This window comes from Gallus gallus, chromosome 1 (genome assembly GCF_016699485.2).
Source record: "Gallus gallus isolate bGalGal1 chromosome 1, bGalGal1.mat.broiler.GRCg7b, whole genome shotgun sequence".
In the NCBI taxonomy this organism is placed as follows: Eukaryota; Metazoa; Chordata; class Aves; order Galliformes; family Phasianidae; genus Gallus; species Gallus gallus.
In genome coordinates this window covers 60706858-60730068 of record NC_052532.1, presented here as the reverse complement: position 1 = coordinate 60730068, position 23211 = coordinate 60706858, and the positions used below count along the sequence as shown (strand labels likewise).

General features: G+C 36.4%; 1 protein-coding gene across 17 annotated transcripts in view; it reads right to left on the bottom strand.

The window, feature by feature from the left end:
* ERC1 (ELKS/RAB6-interacting/CAST family member 1) overlaps window positions 1-23211 on the bottom strand; it is a 291778-nt gene that overhangs the window by 167436 nt on the left and 101131 nt on the right. For all 17 annotated transcript variants that reach the window (XM_040650627.2, XM_046901424.1, XM_015286777.4 and 14 more), the window contains 3 exons: window positions 11402-11539; window positions 10142-10282; window positions 8905-9045 (listed from right to left, as the gene is read on the bottom strand). In XM_040650627.2, the coding sequence (XP_040506561.1) occupies window positions 8905-9045; window positions 10142-10282; window positions 11402-11539 (420 nt within the window). The remainder of the gene's footprint in view (window positions 1-8904; window positions 9046-10141; window positions 10283-11401; window positions 11540-23211) is intronic.

The window sequence follows — 23211 nt, the reverse complement described above, 5'->3', positions numbered from 1 at the left end:
TCTGCTGTATTAAAAGACCACAGCAAGTACATTTCAGTTGGTTCTGCTTTCAGGTCTGACTGAGACTTACTCCTAAATCTGCAACTCTTAATATAATTACAAGCAAGTATGAAAATGTATACATGTATGATAAAAAAATTAAATAAATTGCAAAAGCAACTTGCTTGAGGTGAAGGGAACACTGCACTTCCACCTCTGACAAGTGATGTATGTAGCAGCAGGGATGTGTCTATACAGGCCAGTAGCTTACTGATTACAGGTAATTTTACATGCTCTGTTAAGCCTCTTAACTGTTTCTAGTACTAATGATCTTGTCATTAGCTCCTCACCTCTACTTCTGTATGGAGTCAAATAGATGAATTCAAGCTACTTTCAAGAGTGTTTTCAACTTTCCCATTTTATTCGGCATTGATCTGCATGAGAAACTCACACTCACACTTCAGCCAGAAAGTAGCACTTTCTTAAACTATGTTTTGATTAACTCATCTGAGCAGTTTTCATCTCTTCAAATTCAGTGTAGTTTGGGACTGAGTATAGTTAAGTTTAACACTGGATTTGCTCTCAAAGTTCTTAAGAGTGACTATAAACTAAGAGTAGGTTTAACAGCTTTCTGCTTTTCTGCTCCTGGCCATCATTTCCCATCTGGAATGTGGTAAGTGATGGGGTGAGCACTTCAGGTACCTACAGAATAAAAGAAAGAGCGATTGTTCCACAAATAAATGTACTATAGCTTCTATTGCTTCCACAGAAAATCAGCTGACAAAGCCAACTTCTACAACTCTAGCAAAGATGAACAACGTTGCACAGAAATAAGCACTATTTACAGATGGAGAGGAAGGCCAAACACATCAAAAAGAATTTTGTAAGCCAGTATTTCTCATGCCAAAAATCTCTTAACAAAGAGGCAAGGTGATCTTATGCAGCTTAAAGTATGTCGGAGGCAGAGAAGAAAACAACAGCTCAGATCTAATTTAAAAGTTCTAAACTGTAAATAAAAATTCCAAAGATTATGACTAAGATTCTAAATCAATATTCCTAAAAGGTTAACTAAATCAAACAGCAAATAATTCACAGCAAACACTTTCTACTTTTACCTATGAATAGAGACAGTAAATTCAGTTTAACGTTTCACATATAAATGTTGCCAAGAACCTTTGGTCACAAAGTAGAAGTTCCCAAGAATATGAGATTGCTTTTTAATCCACTCTCCTTCCTCCGAGTGTACCCCACATCTCCTAAAAACAGTAAATGCACACACAGATTCAAAAATATATCATTACGATTTACTGCAAAAGACAAACACATATAACTGCTTTATTTTTCCTGGGAGGAAGGCAGCATTTCCAATGATAAAACATTTGTACTGCCTTCTATTGTGCTTATACTAGCTTCAACAAAATTATCTATTTCGAAAACAAGCAGATTTAGTCCTCCTTCAGCTCCAGCGCTCCAAACAACATGTAACCAATGCTCTAAACTGTCACGTATGATGATAGTTTTTGAAGAGTTGTGCTAGAAGTTAAAGGCTCAGTGAGCTCTCTGATATACTTTGTACCAGAAAAACTTGAGTCTGTCACAGGGAGCTGTTTGTTAGCTTATTATTAACAAAATCTTTGAAAATCCCTTCCAGGAAATGTATGATCTTTGTTAATGGGACTGTAAATTTCTGACACTGAAAAAGCAAGTATTTGGTTGGAATCATTTAATAAAGAAGACTGAAAGACTAAATGAGAGGAGGATCTCTCAGGAGAACCAATTACTCAAAATAATTAATGACTATGCGAACTCCTCTCTTTCTGAAGAGATATTAATTGCTTTTGTATCTCTCTGAAAAGATCAGAAAGATACGAGTTCCCATAGTTGTTACTAAACATTAACAATTTGCTCTTTGGAAATTCCACCACCACAAAAAGCAAAGGCAGAAAGGAAATGCACAGATTATGGTTGTGTTTGCAAGCACGCTTTAGCACCCTTACGCATGCCTCTTCAAGCTGGAATTTCCACCCCCAGCTTCCAATTACGTGAGATGATGTTAACATTAAGATGAACCACAAATATGGCTTGAACTTTAAAGCAAACACCTGACAGATTTTATTAAAGATTTCACAGAGAATATGCTCTTCTGAACAGATTCTCCTTCATATTTGCACCATGTGCAATCCTTGGGAAGCATAACTCCTTTCCCCAATCTTTTCTTAACATTCTTTAGCCAGGTTCAAATTCCACTCCTCTTACAGGCAGATTCCACTATCAACCAGATGTCCTCATCCTCCTCCTCCCACTTTTTTCAGGTTTGGGGACTTTTTTATTTGCACAGTTGGTTCAATCCACCAACACTTGTTCCCCCATGTCTTAGAACTAACAAAGCATTTGGTGAAGAGTCTCCATAGGCTGCTGCCTATTCAAAAGACCAGACCTTGAAGGTACTGTTACAACACAGGGAAAACAGTAAGTTCTCCCTCCCTCTCCAGGCTGGGCTATGACCAGTGCATGGGGAATATTTGGGAAGATATATTGCTAAATTCATATTGCTACTGAGCACGTGCAAATTGGCAAGGAAATTAACTGTTAGCCGTAGTGGGGGAAATCACATTCTTCCATTAAAAAAAAAATCTAGTCTAATAAATAAAGATTAAAAAAAATCAACATATTTATATATTTTGTTCTTGAAAACACTGAACTGTTATGGCTGAGAGTTTCTTTAATGATACAAAAATGAACAGTGAATCAAACAACATAAGAAATGTCAACTAAAAGATTTTACAAAACTAGAAAGCTTTTAAAAACCATCATAAAATTAATAACAGAATATATTGAAAATGGTGCATGACGTGAACTAAGTAATAGGTAGCACCAATGTATAGAAGATGGTGGCACAGTACTTGAAAGAGGAGAAATGTATCAATTTACCACAAAAGTCCTGCCATCTGCTTTACATACCTGAACATACGATCCTTTGGGGAAAAAATATTCTCTGCTATAAAATATTAAATAATGTGATCACTCAACCGCCTTATACACTACTCTTATATCTTTAAAGAAAAAGTTATTACTCTTTTTCTAAACTTTGTGCACCAAATACCTTAGAATGCATATCTATGCCTTTTTTATATGCAAAAAAAACCCAAACCATCAAGAGCAGTATAGTAGTTTTTATGCCCTAATTGACTCTTTGTTATTATTTCTGAGACTAATAACAAAATACTTTACCCTGTCACACACACACAATGCTTTTTCTAAATCTAGCCAGGTAAAGGCATTGTAGAAACCACTCTCATAAAACAATTTTTAACAAGGAATGTCACAAAAAATGAAAAATGAAAAGCGCCAGGAATTTTCCAATGTTCAGACAATTATAGTCAGGACAGACAGTTACATTTACCCTGAACATTGTCAAAAGTAACACAGATATCAACTTTCTGAAAATTTTGTAACACGATTTTTTATGCACGCAGTCACAAAGGAAGGCTCTGATGAAAACCACCTTGGATTACATAATTTACAGTGCCAAGATATTAATATACAAACACTCCTTGAAAGGAGTGCTCTTTGATGTCAAACAGCAGGTTGGTGAAATGTTCCAAAATTAAACTGACATAGTACCTGTCAGCTTATTAGCGGTTAGAAAAGTTTTTGAGCGATCCTATATTTGCTCTAACTTTATTATTATTTCTAATGTGCTGCTGTACATGGTGTTACAAAATACTTTCACGCAAAAAGCTTGATTTGCATGGAAATTCTACAACATTCTTGGTCTAAAAATGCACTGACAATGGAAATGAAAGAAAAACTATAGGACACCTCAAGCAGCCAAAGGAAACAAGAACACTGGCACAACATTAAGCCGTCCAAACAAAAGTGAAGTTACTAATACAGACAAAAAGTAAAAGCATCTAAGAAGGCTTTTTTGAACGTAAATAGCACTAGTCAGATGCATCACTGCACTTTGTATCCACATTCACTACACTAAAGTAATTCACCATACTCTGTGTTAGCTCAAACATAAAGCACAGGTGAATATACATGCAACACACAAGAAAACTATAGAGGGTTGGCAATGGCCTCTAATTTTGCCAGGGGACTTACTGGCTTGGATGGATGACTCAATAAAACTTCAGGGTGCTAAAGGGGGAAAGAGGATAGGAAAAGATGGAGAGAATTGGGGATAGGAGACAGGAGTGTGAGAGAAAAAAGAAAAGATGCAAGAAGAAAAGAATTTTTAAAATAGCTACATCTTGTATTTAATAAGAAGATGATTTGCTTGTTAGCATGTATTACTAAGCAGCTTTTGAAACAAGAGAAATGTTGAAAGTTACCCTTGTACCAGCTCTAAACTTGACCTTGATTTCTTATTGTAACAGTTTTGTTGAGTCCTCAAATACTTACTGTAGTCCTCTGTTTGGGTTTAGGTGACAGTTTTACAAGTATCAGGACTTTCATTTCTACGGTTTCACTTGTATCAATCTCAAGACCACTAACTAGTTTGGGAAAATATTTCAGCAACTGACCCTATTTGAACACTGAGACCAGTTGCTGGGTTTCTACTCTTGTTTTTAATAGAGAACCTGATTTCCCTGGTAGCCTTTTTCATCCTAGGTTGCTACACTGAAAACACATTTATCACCCTTTAAGAAAAATATAAAAATTCATAACCATCTGTGAACATGTGAAAAAAGTTTTATCATTTCTAGCCCATCACTAATGTATCAATCATACTTTCAGTTGTAACAGGGAATCTTTATTCACGAAAATAGAACACAAGAGCCCGTATAAGACTAATCAAGCCAAATATTCGGAAACATGCAAATTGGGTCAACACTTCATTCAGACATTTTTTCCTGTCTTCTAACAGACATTATCCTCCTTAATTTGAAAGTAGAAGACCACAGCAGAAAAAACAACAACAGCAAAAATTTAGCTTGTAAATGAGCCCAACGAATCCAGAGGTATTTTCCTGGCAAGAAATCGCTGTTAACATTTCTTTTATGTAAAGTCTCCAGAACAGCACAAAAGGGAAGTTGGTTAACATATGGTTTGGGATTCTTTCTTTGCTCTAACCTTGATCTCCTTCAAACGAATAAAATATCTAGAGGGAGAAAAACTATTCACTGAAAATGAAAACGGACAAAGACCTGCTCATCTTTGCTGAAACAGATTCTAATGTTAGTAGGTCTCTTCCAGAGTAGTAATACAAAATGAAACAAAGCACATTGCCTGAGAAAGATCAGACACACAAGGCTAGGAAGGGGTTGTCTTTAAAGTAACTAGAAGAAAACTTTTTCACTTGAAAAATATTACCACCATACTTCACATAACAAACATCTTATAGAGCAATGCTTGGAGAGAACACCTGTGTGTGCTTTTCCTCTAACGACTCCCTCCCAGCAAAGAAGGAGACTTTCACACCAGACCATGTATACTCAACAGTGAGTTATGGCTTTCTTTCAGCATTCAGTATCCCCTTGTGGTAGGTTGACAGTTGCGCACAGAAGCAGGGACAGTAGAACAATTAGAACATTTAGCACACAGATTTCCATAAACACAGTATTATTAAAAAACTAAGCAACAATTCCCCCGTGCAACCCAGCAATGCAAAAAACACTGAAGTTCTATTAGCTACAAAAAAGTCATTAGCAAGAAAAAGAATAGTAACAATGAGAACTGGATGGACAGAATCAGAAAACAGAGACTGCTGACATGGAAAGAAAAACAACACGAGCAACTTTTCAGCGCCCCTACACACTACTCGGTTAATGATGTTTCACTTCAGTGTAATGCTAAATGCCTTTTACAGAAGAAGTGGAAGCCTGCACTGATCACGATTCCTTCAAGACTCACTCTTCACAGATTAGTAAGAGTTTCTTTTCCAAGGATCCTTACTATCTAATTATCTAATGGTTTAACAGGGCTCCAGGGCTGTCTCTTCTGAACTTCTAAGGCTCAGATTTAACTGAATATAAACAAATTGTCCAACAGGAAAAAGAAGCAAAAGGAACAAGATTGATATGTGATGTTAGACACATTTCTACTCAAACCACAAGGGAAAGAACCTAGAAGGAAAAGCTTCTTGCTATTTGCTGTTAAGAGCTACAAAAGGGAATACTCCTTCACGTGTCATGTACAAAAAACCCCACTAAGATAATATAATTAAACTTAACGTAATGAAATTCTTCAGGTCATTTTTAACTCATTTTTAAACCAAATGCTATTATGTAACCATTAGTTTTAAGGGTAATTATGACAGTTATTTGCAATGGTTAACAATGCAGATGTGTAAAACTGTGTTTTTAAAAGCTCTAAATTGGAGCTGGATTATCCATCATATAATTGTTTCAAGGATGACAAGTAACTAATCTATCTTGAAAATGCCAAACTGCCTGAACAATTAGCTGCAACGCATTGAAAGGGAGAAATGCTGTAAAAAATATTTTTCTACTTCTCTGCAAATGACCAAAAAAAAAAAAAAAAAGGCAAATTAAAAACAGATGGGAAAAGGTTATTGAAGAAATACCTAAGCTTACTCATAACTATAAAATATATTCAAGAGGTTGTTAACTATATTTTCTTCTGTAAGAGAAGTTGTGGCTTGGTTCTAGAAAGCAGGGAGGGTCAGTAGTAGAAGTGGGATGTTTCATACAACATGAGGAAAGCAAGTGATAGTTAATTACATGAAAGTACACAAGGCCCTATGGCTGTAATTCATTTCTAAAAAGCCAGTCTGTACTGACTTACTATCACCAAGAAATCTTTCATGTGAATTTGTATTTTCCCTTGAATGAGAAAGATGCAGTAGCCCAACATGACAGAATATTTTTCATGAGGGACAAGGTATTGATGATTTTGTCTATATAAGACTTCAGAGAGTACTTTAGGCTCTGTGCATAGGAAATAATTGTCTAATGTCCCAGCAAGCAACAATGCCTGAAGAAGAGATGTCCAGAGTATTAATGGTTGAGCCTTGGAATGAACATAGGTAATGGCAGGTTATGAATTTTCTTAGCTTGTAGAGCTGAAACCATTCTGAATGAATGAGATTAGGAATCTTTTTTAGGATGTAAAGATGAGAACCTATTTGTGTTTACAATAGACTGAATATATACTCGGTATTTTTCTCAGAACCAAATAAAGAATGCTATTGTTTGTACCATAGCTGCCCTGCCTAGTTAAGTGTGCTCTTTACATTTGAGTCATTTTCATATTTTAAGCCTCTGGAAAAGGATCACAGGAGAATATTTCATCCTTCTAATTATTTCCTGAAACAAAAGGAATTGATTATAAAAAGATATGTTTTCATGAACTGGCACAGTGTCCTTAAGTCAAGTTCCTGGATACCAGTTATTAAACACAATCTCCTCTGAAATGAAATGAGCAGAGGTAGACCTAAAGAAATTATAATGAAGAGCTGTCATTGCAGCGTAAATTAAGTGCATATTCATCTTCTATCTAGCAGTGCTTCAGGAGATTTTGGTCACGCTCCACCCCAGCTTACGCTACAGAGATGCTTAGCATATATAGTAAAAAAGTGATCTCTGGGGAAGCACTGAAAAGCAGTATGTTCACAAATGTGCAGTATAAAATCACATTCCCTAAATAATTGAATTTCCACAACTGTTTTCCTTAACTTCGTTTGTTACGTACACTCACAGTTAATACTACATATATATACTTATAAGTAATTATAACTACAGATTCGTATCTATAAATTATTACTATTATCTAGCTTCTACAACAACCTATGGTAAATCTTTGCTACAATATATTGCTCAACTTATTATTATTAACAAACTGACAAAGGGTGAAACGGCAATTCAAAGGAAAGTGTCCTTCAGGACTTATTAAATACTAATTCATTCACATTGAAAACAACCTGAGAGATTGATCAAATGTGCACAACTATTCATTCTTGATGTTTCACTTTGCTGAACAACAGAACTGTTCATTTTGTGCAGCAGAATTAAAAAGGGAAACTATGGTTCTAGATAATGTGTATCAGTCGAATTCTCAAGTACATTAAAATCTACTCAACAGAATTGCTAAGCAGCACTTAATTGTTGCCTCTAAACTTAAGTTCGTATTCATCTGAGGAATGAGGACAGAGCTCCAGACCAGACAGAGCACGGACACACCTCATTTTCCTGACTAGACGTAAAGAAATATATGATTTGGTAATCCAAGACTTAAAATTTCATTAAAATGCTGTATTTTGCCTTATTCTAATTTTATAAGTACAAGTATTATCAGTATTTCAATTAATACATTCTGTGCTCTTTCAAGTTAAAATCGAATCAATACTCCTCTAAAGGTGCAATATATGGGCTACTCGTATCTGAACTACAGAAAGCTTGCAAGATTATGTTCAAGTAAATTAGCTTGCCTGTAAGAGTGTACCACTCTGCTAAACTGCACACTCCTACAAACTTACCATCTGTGACTCACAGTGAGATTAAAACAAGGGATCAGACACTTCACTGATGACATACTCATTTGTTATTACACATTCCCACCTGCCAGTCACGCATCTGCATTTATCACATTAACACCTACATACATTGATAATTTACGTGCAAAATGTTTGGCGGTTAAAATTCTAGTTGTTACACCAGTTTAATAGGACAATTACTAGTGGAGACTGTATTGAAGCAGACTAACTTTCTAATTTCTTGCACCTGCTAAAATATACATAGTCAACAGCACTGCCATTGCATGCAAACGAAGTTCAAAATTAGAACCAGTGTCTGAATGTTACTTTCTGATAGGCTTGGCTTATAATATTGTTTGCATGGACACAATTTCAGAGTACTTACTGAAAAGCAATCCACAAACCCAACTTTTTCAGTGTAAATGTATCCAATTCATGTAACACTGGATGTTTACCTTGCATAAATAAATATGAAGTAAGATTACCTTCTTCAATTGAGTTTCCATTTTCAAACATTCTTCCTTTTTCTGTTCCAATGCGATTTCCAGTGTCTTGAGCCTTGAATCTTTCTTCAGTCCCGATGAAGCTAAGGATGAAGCATGCTCCTTCAGATCCAGTAAGGATGACTAAAACAAAAGATGTAAAATAACTAACAAATAAATACTCCATATGTGCAATAGCTAGGTTTTGGTGCGGTTTTTTTGGTCATCATTTTCTTCTTATCCCTTCACATTACACTGAGGATCCAACTTAGAACAACATTTTTTTGTTGGAATGTTTGTTGGATGTTCAGAGAGCTGGCTTAAGACAGCTTGATTTAATTCAGGTTCTCATAGTCAAAATGAAACCTTGTCTAAATCCATTTCAAAATTATTTTTAAATACAGAACATTCTGTAAACTTTAACAAGTTCTTCAGTGATAGCCATATTTAAGAAAAAAACTGTTTTTAAATAAAACCATTTTTAAAAATCATACATGTTTAGCAGATTTGGTCACTGTATGTAAAACAGAAACTGCAGAAAGTTTTTCCTTATCTCCAAGAGACGTCTCAACAACTTATTTTCTGAACAGTTTTTGTTGGTTTTTTTTCTTTTTTTTAGCTTTATGTGCACAAAAATCTTAGCACTTCCTAGGTACCTTTTTTTATCCCTTTGATTTGATTGAGTTGTGAAAGAAGACTGAAGTAGACCTGAATGTTAGAATTCCAAGAGAGGAATGCAGAAGTTGCATATTTCTCTGATACAACTAGGTTGACTTCTCCAGCCAGTTGGTTCTTTAAAAACAACCAACTTAATTATCAAAAATGGACTCTTGACAGTAAAAAGAATAAGTTATATCATTTACATAAATGCACTAACACTCTCTACTATCTGTATGCATTCTTTGACCTACGTGCAGCTTCGATCTACCTCTGTTCTTCCCTTCCTATATTTAGACATGAACAAGGTTGTTCTCACCTTCTGTAAGTATTGCTCCAGTAAACTCATCACTGACCAGTGGTATTCACTGGCAATATGATTAACTGCTTCTAATAATGGGACTGCGCTATCCATGAAAAAGATGGTTCTGAAATATTTATGCTTTGAGAAATTCTCAAACAATGTATTTTACTAGATAAACTTGTTGAAGGACCATTACAATAAGGGAAGAGTTCTCTTCATCTAAAATATGACATATACAACAACCAACTGTAATACAACAGATTTATTTTGCTGGTCAACCTCTTTCTCTGTGAGATCTCCTTGTAAAATGCCGACTTTCTCTTTCAGGTCCTTAATGTCTTTTTTGTAGGTGTCAATCTCTTCTTGTTTTTCTCGTTCATCTCTGTCCCGCTGCTCCTTTAGGCGCTCAATGGTCCTTTCCTGACGAAAGAAAGCATTCTGTGAGGAAAATCCCTCATATTCCGTCAACTTCTAAGGTAATTCAACACTTCTTACACACTGATATTTGTTCGATATTGACATTTTTTATACTGTTGTATAAGAGATCCTCAAGAAGGAAAACACTTCACTTGAAAAATCTGTGCATTCATTGCTAAGAAATATCAGGCCTTCTGTACCACTGAAAGTTTACAGTACTGTTACACTGCAACAAAATTTACCTGGTTCTGATAACCAGAATTAACCTAGAGGATACATTATACATTACTTCCTTACTTATTTAAATCTTATTTTTTTGAAGCACAGAGGCCCTTCAGAGAAGAAGGGGGTAGTGCATATATGAGACCACGATCAATATGTGGCAGGCAATAAAACAACTATTTAGTTTGCCAGATATCAATGGAGCCTTGCTTATTCAGAAAGCTGAAAGGCTGCAAGTGAACTCCTGAACCTTAGCAAAGCTTTACCATAGCTTTACATTGATAGAATCTGACAGACTAATGGCACCATAATCTTGGTTCTCTGAGAATCAAGATAAAAAATATAAGAATTCTAAAAAGTCGCCACACCAAAACAGAACAGACAAGGCTGCTCCCTCAGTCAGCTATCTCCTGAGAACTGGGCAAGCAGAAAATAAAATACACTAAGAATGATAAAGGTGCAAATAAAGTGAGACTGAAATGCAGACATCCACAACAGTACCAAATAGATGACAACACGAGCAGCATCCCTGCAGATTGAGATAAGACAAAGAACACAGTTTAGTTTCACACAAGATGATGGTAAGTAGCTAATGGCTATGAAGAACTGGCTCGTGGCTCAGCTCCACCCTCCAGCCTTTCTGGAGCATTTCGCCCACACTGTGCAATACCATACAGTATGGCAGTGCAGGCTGCGCTCAGAATATCCTACAGTGCCCTCTTGTGAGAGTTGTCTCTTAGCAGCAGCATTGCACTGATGCCTCTCACAGACAAAGGACATGATGCTGCATTAAGGATTTCTTTTATGCAGAGTCCAATCAGCACATAGGAAAGCCGACTGCAGAGAGGTTGTGAGCAAAAGGACCTTCAGCACTAAGAGACTGCAGCTTGCCATACTCACTTTTTCTGCAAGTGCTTCTTCCAGCGTGGTCAAGGCAGTATCAGTATTGGTGGTGTCAGCCTGCAAGGATTTCACTCGATCCTTTAAACTGCTCATTTGCTTTTCCTTGTCTCTTAGCTGCTCTTGAAGATTTTCAATCTTAAAGAAGAAAAGTACATTTTAAGAAAACAGCAATCAGTTTCATCCAAATCCTCTTAAAAGTGCATAAAACTCTTTAAAATGTTCTCAAACAAAGAAAACAGGTGAGGGTGTCATTCCTGTAATCATACATGGAAACATCAAGCAGTGCAATCAAAATCATCAAGTACAATAAGGAACCAGCAACATTTTCAGCAACTGGAAAAGAACTCCAAGTAAGAATAAATATTCACCAAGAAAATCCATCAATCAATCAAATAATATTCCTGATTTCTGAAGATGCTGGCACTGTGTGACTGAAGGAAACAATTATGTTTGATGTTTAGGAAAAATGCTGATGTAATAACAATATAAAAGAGTAGAAGCTCAAAACAAACAAAAAATCCATTACTACAGATATAAACAAGAAAAGACTCTTGAGAAGTTGTGAAGTAGTATTCTGCTAAGTATTTCCCTTGCTACCAACACATTCTCCGCTGCCGTTTTTCAGAGAATCACAGAATCCTCGGAGCTGGAAGGGACCCTTAAAGGCCATCTGGTCCAACCCCCCTGCAGTGAACAGGGACACCCACAGGTAGATCAGGTTGCTCAGAGCTCTGTCCAGCCTGACCTTGAGAGTCTCCAGGGACAGGGCATCCACCACCTCTCTGGGCAACCTTTTCCAGTGCCTCACCACCCTGATTGCAAAATACTTCTTTATATCCGGTCTAAATTTCCTCTCTTTAAGTATGAAACCATTTATCCTTGTTCTATAACCACAGATCTTGCTAATGAGTCTGTCCCCTTCTTTCCTGTAGCTTCCCTTTAGATACTAAAAGGTGGCTATCAGGTCACCTCGGAGCCTTCTCATCTTACATAGTGTTTTGCTCTATGGTGTACTAACAAAAGGCATCATTGTCAGGACAGAAAATATATAGGGTTTGTTTTCTGCAGTTGCACAATTCAATCTACTTATGAGTTCTGAATATATCTTTTGACAGATCAAGGAGATCAAGCGTTGAACTCATATTATGCATACACATACCTCTCAAGGAACAGACACGTTACTACATGATGGTCACCTGTAGAAAACAAATTTATCAGCACGAGAATAAACTGGGCACAGACTTTTCTTTCTGTTGTTGCTGCTGACAGATTCATCTTGCATCAGCAAATGTACTATTGTACACTGGAGAATGACATGTGGCATCTAAGGTACCTATTTTCCAAACACCTGTAGCAGAATATTCTTTCAAATCAATTTATGCAACAAGACAACCCCAAGGGCTTAGTCCAGTAATTAGGAAACTCTTTGAAAGCATTACCAGCATTTTTGCTTCACCTGTCTAACAGCAGTTAGAAGGTCATCAAGTATGCCCTTCTAAATGGTCTAAGGGTTTCTAAATGGAAACCCTTGCTAATGGTCTTCTGTAACCCAGAGCCACTGAAGGAGTCTCCTGGTAGGAGGTTCTCTATATCAGGTTGCTGTATTTTATTTCTCTTATGCAAGCACATGTAAACTTATGATCCAGCTTTGTACACAATCTATGTTTTATTGATAGCAGTAGAACTGTGTGTAAATATTTATTTATTTCAACTTTTAAGGAATGGACTAAAACTGATTTTAGTTTACCTTCCTCATTATTTTCTCATAGAGGAAAAGCATTAGTGCTCTAAGTTTTTCTCGAGGTTTAAGACTAAGCACAGTACAAACAACACTGTAAAGCAAATTTTGAAGAGCACCAAAAAAAGCAGACTCAGAAATAACTGTGATAACCAAAAAATCCTGCTTCTTTTTAAACTTGTGTATTATTTAACATCCCATTAGCATATGCTTGGAGTACAGGGAGCTTCAGAGAGAGCTCAACCATTCTGAATGAGAAGCTCTCCTGGCGCCCACAGATGCAGACACCAACGAGGTAACATCCCCGAGAGCAGCCTACATGGCTGCATTTGACCATAGGAGCTTTCAGTGTCGTCAGGTGTCTAGACAGCCTGGCTGTTTAGACAGCCAACCATGAAAAGATACTACAAAGAAGTGTGAGCTATTCTTAGACTTGTGTTTACTTCTGGAGGCGAAACGCTCCAGCAAAGGCTCCAAGTGGCTGGAGAGGGGACTAAGTGACTTTCTGTTGTGACCAAACTGCACACAAGAGACAGCTGAATAATTCACAGCCAGCACGTGGAAGATACTTGCCAAAGCAGCACAAGCATTTGCACAAGCACAGCAGGCATTTACATGTTTCAGGAACACTATTTACTGTGATAAGAAAAAAAAAAGACAGCAACGGATTAGTACTATAACTGAACATTTTCCCATTTCAACAGCATTCTCTGGTACACACAAAAAAAAAAATGCTGTGTGTAAAAGGGGTGAATTCGTCTATTCTTTCATGCTTTGGAGTCTGAAGTAATGAATGTTTTCTTTCTTTATCCACCAGGGAATAGAGGATATACAAAACTGTTCCAAGTCACACTAATACACAGGAACTATTAATAAAAATAATTAAAAAAATCCAACAAGCCAAACAAATAAAAAACAAAGTTACCAACAGTTGTGCTTTTTGCAGGACAGGATAACTGATGGTCCCTTAGAAGGATATGCCTTTAAATTATAGAAAACTAGCTCAACTGATGTGCCCAAACTGAAACACCCGTATAGCAACAAGTGGGAAATGTCCTTTCTGAAATGACAGAAAGAGCGATGGAAATGTCTTTATCCATTTCGGCTACTGTAACAAATAAAAGCTAAACTATAAATACCCCAGAATAATATAAGCTAATGAGAAAAGCAAAGAATATTCTCCACATACCCCATTAGTCAATCAACAGAAAGAATTTTACTATTACATCCTTGCAAACACTCTGAGTCCCTTCATCAAAAAGAATACATAATGTACCTCACATTTATTTTATGTTCCTCTATTCCTAAGAAACTGGGGAAAAAAAAGTAATTCTGAACAAATTCTCAAATAACTGATAGAAATAAGTCAGATTATTAAAACAGGCCTATCTTTTTCTGTAGTAAAAGATAAAATAAAATGTGTTGGAGTCTCCAAACTCTCTGGAAAACAGAAAGCGACAAAGAATGAAGCAGAGTTGTTTAGCCTTGGAACAGTTGGAAGATGGCAAATTTCCCCTGTAATGTCCTAGAAACCTAAGGAGCATACATATGTATATACATGAAAAGTTTCTAAATAGGAAAAATAAAAAATATAGATTATAAATATTTTTTAGTCTTCACATACATACTCAGTTTGCTGGGTCAAGACAGGGACCTTCTTCTAGAAGCTTAGAAACACGAAGCTTACTGTGAAGGTATACATTCACAGACAGGAATCTTCTGCTCTGCATACCAGTTTCCTTTTCAATAATCATTTACTGAAATCTTTTTCTCTAACTTTACCTGCTGTCAGGTACTACCTTGTTTCAACCTGGGTGATTTACTCCTAGTTGCATAGAAACAATTATTTCTCTTTCCACTCCAAAGCACAGGAGCAGAGGCAAGAGAAGTTGCCTCTGGCATGCTGTTCCAAAGGCAAGAATGCATTGTACTTCTTGCAAATACTCATTCTACTGAAAAGTCCATGCAAATGCAAAGAAGAAAAAACAGCCCAGGGAATTAAATGAGGTGCATTTTATTTAATACTCATAAAGATCATTAGATTCCCAGATTCCTTTAGTTATAGGTTATCAGTAGATCCTTCATAGTATGCTTCAGCCAAAAATACCTTTTGTCGAACCACTGTATGTGCTGTGATGTGTGTAAATAGAATATTTGTGAAGTGGATTTCTACTGTGCCAGTAACTGCTATATCATAATTAGCACAGTGGGTTTGGGAATGGGTCATTCAGTTTCTTTTTTAGTTCTTTCCTAATATTGGAAAAGAACTCTTTCCTCCTACAAAATATTTGTTTTTAATCTAAGATCAACAGATTGCAACTTTTTTCATCACCTGACAGCTAATTAATTGTATATGTATTTCATTTCCAACATTCAAGTTTCTCTTTGCTATTTTACTTGTCTTTTGAAAGAAACAAAGTGGTAAAAGAAAAAAAAATAAACACATGGTAAAACCCTATTAACTTAGTTCATTCTTTTTCATTCTAAGACAATAAGGAAAAAAAGTGAAACAATCCCCTTAGAATTACAGAGGTCCAAAGATATTTGGGAATGTATACATTTAAAAAAAAAAAAGGAAAATTTTAAATTAAAAATCTTTTTCAGTCTTGAGAAAGTTTGTACCTCCTGCACTGAATAACTAGCTGTAGTATTTTCACCAGCAACATGGCATCTTCTCCTTAATATACACTGAACATCTAAAAGGCAATTATTGTAACACAGGATAGTATCCTGTGATTTATATCAGAAGAGCAAAATACCTCAGGAGACTGCTACACCTCCCATTTCTTCAATCCTAGCTTTCATCCACTACTGTAAAAAGGATTTAAATAATCAGATGGGTTGATAGATTTTCTAATCTGTTCCCATGGAATTCCTGTCCAGATAAATAAAGCAGAGAAATAAACATAAGGTGTAAGCTTTCCAAACAATTCTTCCAAAGTTTTGTAATGGCACTGTTGGCCAGGTCAACTCCAGGGCTAATCACTACAAGAAGGTGAATCTCACCGATCACCTAGTGCAGGAGAAAGAGGGCAAGTAAGCAGGTACGTGATGACAGAACAGCTACAACTCCTTCTAGTTGGCAAGATGCCACTCCCTTCAGTGTAAGAATCCTAATACAATGATAAAAAGTTGGTAGCCTGCAGTCATACTCCATTTTGCAACAATCTCACAATTTTTCAGAAGAGCAGAGTTGCGTCAGAATCAGGAGGAGAATATATCAGTTACAAGGGACAAGATTACATCATTCTATCTGACATAAGCAAAAATAATGTTCCTTCAGAAAAAGGTGTAAAGCATTTCCACTAGAAAATTGAGAGGGAAACAAATTCTAGAAATGTCATTCTTAAATGCCTCACCATCCTTGTATCCAATCCAAATCTACTGTTTTTTAGTTTGAAACTGCTTTCCCTTGTGCTATCACCATAGACTCTGCTTACGAGTCTGTCCCCTCCTTTCCTATAGTTCCCCCTTCAGATACTGAAAGGCTGCCCTCAGGTCTACCCAGAGCCTTCTCCATGCTGAACAGCCTCAGCTCTCAGCCTGTCCTCACAGGGGAGACGTTCCATCCCTGGGGTCATTTCTGTGGCTCTCCTCTGGATGTGCTTCAACAGGTCCACATATCTCCTGTACTTAGGACTCCACATCTGGATGCAGTATTCCAAGTCAGGTCTCACCACTGCAGAATAGAGGGGCAGGATCACCTCCCTCACCCTGCTGGCCACGCTTCCTTTGATGCAGTTCAGGATACAGTTGGCCTTCTGGGCTGTGTGGGCACATTGCTGGCTCATGCCCAGCTTGCCATCCACCAGTGCTTCCAGGTCCTTTTTGGCAGGGCTGTGCTCCACCCTTACATCCCCCAGCTTGTAGTGATAGTGGGGGTTGCCATTACCCAGGTTCAAGACCTTGCACTTGGCTTTGTTGAACCTCATGAGGTTCTCCTGATCCCACTTCTTGAACCTGCCTGGGTCTCTCTGGATGGTATCCCATCCCTCAACTGCGTCCACTAGATCACACAGCTTAGCATCATTTGCAAACCTGCTGAAAGTGCACTAAATTTCACTGTCAATGTCATTGATAAAGATGTTAAAGAGCGCTGGTCCCAGTATTGACCTCTTCAATATCTTTAAGCTTTCTTAAAGAACTTCAAATTCTAGAGCCCCAGGTAACACTTCAACATGGATAGTGAACTGTTAGTTAACTGATAAACCTGTTCTGTTTACACAAATTCTGCTACTCCTTGATCACTTCTTATTTTTCCTCAAATGTAAGTTTTCTTTTATTTTTTTTTCTTTTTACCAGTGTTGTACTTCAGTGCTTACCTGGAACATTATTATCTTTGCAACATCACATCAGAATATCACTGCACTTTGGGAATGCCCACATTCTGCAGAACCTAGTATACTGAGACTCTGTAATGTATAAGAACAACGGAATTCTGCTACACTTTGATTTGCAGTGGCTTAAGAAAGAAAAACAGGCTAAAGGGATTGGAAGAGTATGGAGGAGGACATGACTGAAAGAGAATTTGAGATTGGGAAACTCCAGCATAGCGGTATATCATACACAGTAAAAAAATCTTATTGACCGCTGCTCAAGCTACAGTTCAAAATAGCTTCCAAAGGAGTAAACAAAAACAAACCAACAAAAGCTTGCTCTTTCAGAAGATGAAAACATTTTTGCATTTTTTACTCTCAAGACCTGATGAAAATCCTTTGAAATTAGCAAGTTCTTACACTGCTTAGCTTTACAAATATAATATTTTGTGGCTACGCAGCTTAGAAAGCCTAAAGAATCAATTATGATTTCTATTTAAAAAAGAATTTAATGTCAAATGAATGCATGCACGGATTACAAACAGGCACACTGCTTCAGGTTCAAAAGGAAGAAATGGTTACAAAGTGAAAAGAAAGCTTAAAAAAACAAGAAGAATTGCAGGACACCTAACAGAATCAATGGGTTATTCCTTACCTAACTTTGCATTAACATTTGTGCAGGATGACTTGAGAAAACAAAACAAACTCTGGAGAAATAAGTGCCGCTACAACACAGCTTGACATAATAATTTGTATAGATGGTTAATTATTTTGTACCCGTGGTGAAGAAGCCACAAACTATTGACACTGATCCAACAGACCATTCTCTTTTCAGTGTTTTTTTTTTTTTTTCCCACAAAAAAGGTGCTTTGCAAGTAGATTTGGATCAACAAGAACATACTCAGCTATGTTTACACAGAAATAATCTCTAAGGACAATTCCATCCCTTTGTTTTCTGCTGTTTTCCTTTCCTTTGCATATTTAATCTTTCTCTGGTAGCACTGGTTTGCTGACAAACTATAAAAGAGAACTGACAAGAATTGGTGCTATAAGCTGAGATACAATTATAGTACCTTCTGAGTAGTATTTTTTTCCTGTACTGTTGCATTCCCAACATTAGACAGCATTTAAACCAGATGTTTCAAATTATATTCTCAGACGATTGCTATCATGTTTGCAGTCTCTCTGTCTTGCTAGTAAACAGCTTGAATTTCCTTCAAAACTTCTAAAGCAATTCTATCACTGCAGTTTTCTATTTCTAAAAACTGATGCTGAAAGGCATTTTCCTTACTAGCTTCTAAGGAGAATCTCGCGTAGTTTGTAGTTTCAAGAGAAAGATTAAGAAGAGAACCCATAGACTGATTCTTGAATTGGTAAATGATCCCAAATTATATTTGGTATACATTGGAGTAAAAAGGCTTATTGTAGGGGATTTGTTTCAGAAAAATCTGAGCCAACCGATTAATCATATATGGTTAATTACATAATCCATAAAAAAGCATCTCTGTGGGAATACAAGAAGGACTGTACAGAGCAGCAGCTGTGGAGCAAGATAAACAGCATGAGAACCAAGGACACCTCCAGAAGAAGAAGGAACAGCTCACGGCTCTGATTGGATAAGCGCCTGCATGAACTGTTTGAGGAGTGTTTGTAGAATGCTGTGTTGACATGTAAAGGTGGATAGGAAAGTTTAGGGGTGGATGGGAAAACTAGAAAAAGAAAACTTGTGAAGGTATGTAAGTGATGTGAGAACTTCTAATAAATGATTTGGATCATTCACATCTGAGTCCATGCATCAAACACATCTCTATCTATGGCTTATCTTACAGTTTCTCAGCATGACCCTTTGTTTTTGCCAATGTTTATCAGCTAAGAGAACGTACCCGTTATCCATCAGCATCAAGTTTTCCAACTGGGTTGTTTAAGACAATTTGTTGGTTCCAACTTCAGGGCAACACTTTTGTTTACCCAAGTACATTAAAATAGATTACTGCTATCATAAATGGCAAAAAGAGATTCATTTAGACTCTGCTTCTCTTCAGTGAAATACTAACTTTATATCTTACTTATTTATTTAATATGCACTAAAATGTCACTTATATTGAAAACCATAATCAGAATCATCTAACTAATTTCACAATCAAATTATGTATAGCATCCATTTGATTGAAATCTTGGCCTAATTGTGCAGAATAGCATCATGCCAATTCTTTCAGCCGTGTCCTGACATTATGAAGCAATCTCTGTGACTCTGCTTTCTGAAGTTTTCCTCCTAAGAGCCATAAACGTATTGAAAAGAACAACAACAAAGAACCTAAACAAACAAACAAACAAAACCCCACAACCAATTCTTTTGGAGGCATTTGCTCACTTCTGTACCAAATTCTAGAAAGTGCTTTGCTGATATAGGTTTGATTTAGGAAAATTCACTACAGGAAAAAGAAAAATACAATTAAGCATACTTCTATATTGGTAGTACTTAAATGTTCAAAATAAGTAAAACCAAAACTACGTCACTGTGGAGGAGTCTCTCCCTTTCTTACAAAGTGCTGTTAAAGCAAGGAAAATTTGGAACTAGTAGATGTTAGCTTAGATCTGTTATTTTCTAGGAAGCAGAGTAAAACTAAGAAATTGTGACATTCCTTTTGGAGTAGGTCAAGCTTTACAAGACTACATAATGTTTAAAACACGTCAAGTGAAAAACTTACTAAATTATGAATCAAACTTCTTCACTTGGCTAAACCCCAAGTACAGTATTTCACTGATTATTACTGCCAAATACTCTTAGTTCTATGGCAATTTAATGTCTCATACTGGGGATTACTTAAACTATTTTTCTGACTTGCTTTAGATTCTGATTTTGGTTCTACACAGAGTAAGGATACCATAACTAGTGACACACTTCCACTTAGCAGTACGGTGCTACAAACTGAAAAACAAACAGAAAAAAATGGTTGATGAGAAAAGACACTAATAATGGAAAGTGTCCCAGCACTGCAATAGCAAAGAATGGAAATCAGAGAATGAAGGAGATCAAACACCGAGGCAGGCCAACGGACGGGATGGGAACATGGGATTTACTATTGACTAAAAGGAAATCCTCACAGCAAACTAAATTTCATTTTCATTTACGTTATCATTTAGGATCACTCAAGCAAGCCAGCTGTGCAACTTGAACAAAGACTGTAAATGAAATGTAGATTTAGATACTCTATTACATTGTCCAACACACTGATTTAATAAAATGATCAAAGAAATAATGTAAGGTAAACCAGCGGGGAGTGCTCCAGAAATAAGAGATTTTTTTAATCCCAGCGTAAAACATGTCCAAACAACTGTTATTTACTGTTTCATTCTCCTTTTAAGGATGATGAATAGGAAGGGAGGAGTAAGGTATTACTCTAAATGCTAAGCACAAGAGTGTAGATATATATTCTTGACTATTTAGCTATTATGTCTTTTACAGAATTACTTCAGAATACGTCCAGTGATAGCTGACAAAAATATCAAACTCACTAATAAAATTCTTTCACAATCTGTGCTCCAAAAAATGCATGAGCCTAAGAATCCAATATTTTAAATTAGTACAATCATTTGATCATATTCTCTCCAATTTTTATACCACTGATTGCTTTAGGTAAACCATCACTTCAAACTCTGCTGCATATTAAGAATGGAAGAGTGGTCCTGTGTTCAAAATTATCCTTCACTCATCTCTGCCTGAAGGTATGCAAGCCCTTCATAATGCAAAGAAGCATTTTAACTATCAAACTCGTCCCATTTTAGGGCAAGACAATCTTAGTTGCCCTTTGCGACACTACTCCATACTGAAATTAAGTTTCCTTATCCTTTGCACAAGTGAAATCACAGGTTTGAATGCTGTTTATGTACTTGTACCTTAAAACAGTCCCAATGGTGGCACAAATATCGAGCAGAACCCCACCTTAGAACATTTCCTAGCCTAGTGGATTCAAAACCCGCTCTTGAAAACAGGAAAATATTGATTTATACCAAGAAATGATTCATTCCTTGTCTTAGTGAAGATCACTAAGTTCGCTGGGTCTATCAGTAATGTCTGTTCCAGACACAGCTCAGACAATCCCCTGAGGAGCAGAAAAAGCCTGGACAGCAATTTAGTGGCGACTAAAATGTTGGAAACTCTGTAAGTCTTGCAACCTAGAGAGCAATGAAAAGCTATGTGAGGAAGACTGATGTAAGTAACCTCAAAAAAAGCATACACCCTTGCTTTTCCTGCCTCTTCAATCATAGGGAAGTTTGTATTTGTCTAGCATGACAGTGAACACACCAACAAAGCTTATTAGCTTTATCTTGCCAGAAAAACTACATGTTTAATTTATAATGAAACCAAGAGGCCCCAAAGTTGGCTCTTTTCCCAGATCCCTTCAAGAACCAGAATTTGTCAGTCCCACTACCTATGAGTAATGTTCTGTCTTGCCAATCAAGAGGTTATCTCAAGGCACAAGAAGAACACAACAAAAAAAATGACTGTTCCTCTTTGAGGGATACTCAAAAAAAGATCCCTTCCATACATGACGGATTTGCTGAATCGTGGTTCAGAGTTTCAGTTCTTTGGAACACTGGAGCACAGATAATACCAGAAACTCCATGGAGTTTTCTTGCAACTTCGCTGGTGCTATCCATCTTATGTAACACTATTACAGCAACACATATCAGTTGAACAACCCTATGTTAGCATGCTACATCAGCTGAACTGCAGAACTGAAATCATTAACCCAACAGTCCTGCCCTCCTTTTTTAGTTTGAAATTACTTATCTAAAATGAATGGATGTGGATATTCATTAAAAAAAAAAAAGTTAGAAGTCAAGTTCTCAAGTTACTGAAGGCAATAGGAAAGATTGTTAAATAGCATCAGGGTAAGATAAGGTTCTATACATTACTAGATGTCACGAATCTGTCTTGTTGTCTTTCCTCCACATCAGAGCACTTGATTTTTGAATAGAATATTATTCTTCTGGGACTACAGGTACATATGCTACACACAATCCAGATGTTCTTATTTTACAAAAGAAGGTGCATATGAAAAAGGGGTTATATAAAAGTAAAAGAATATATGCTCCAAATACAGATCCCAATTTATAATATATCCAGGCATAACATTTATTTTGATCCCAGTAGGTTCTCCTAACACAGTTACTGCATTGGTAACCATACCACACTGTAGTAACATAAAATGGGCACTAATATCAATCATCAAACTTAAATTTTGTTTTCTCCATAAGGTCTCATATTCCATATAATTTACTAATCAAATCTTCAAAGTGCACATTAGACGTATACAAGTAAATTCTCTTACAGATTTCACTGCACTGAAGTTTAATAAAAGTTAGTTTTATGCAACCTTGAGATTTACTTTTAAAATATACACTTAAAAATAACTTCTTTTTGGAGGTATTTTCAAAATCCATGCAGTATATATTTGGGATTCTCCATGCATGTTAAATTTTAGGTGACTAGTAATAAGAGCTTTTTAGACTTGAACGACAATGTTTTTCCAAATAATTGCACAATGAATCAGAAAAAGAACCGATAATGTAGTGTTTAGTATAATCTAACTAAATGAAGAGAGAACCATTAATTAATGCCCTTTAAATCTTCAAAAAATTCTACTGGAAGCTTAGGTGTTCATGAGTAATTGTTTGATATCCAAATACACTATTTGTGGCACGTTGTAGAATTAGAATATGTCACTGTAATTGATGTGAAAAAAAAG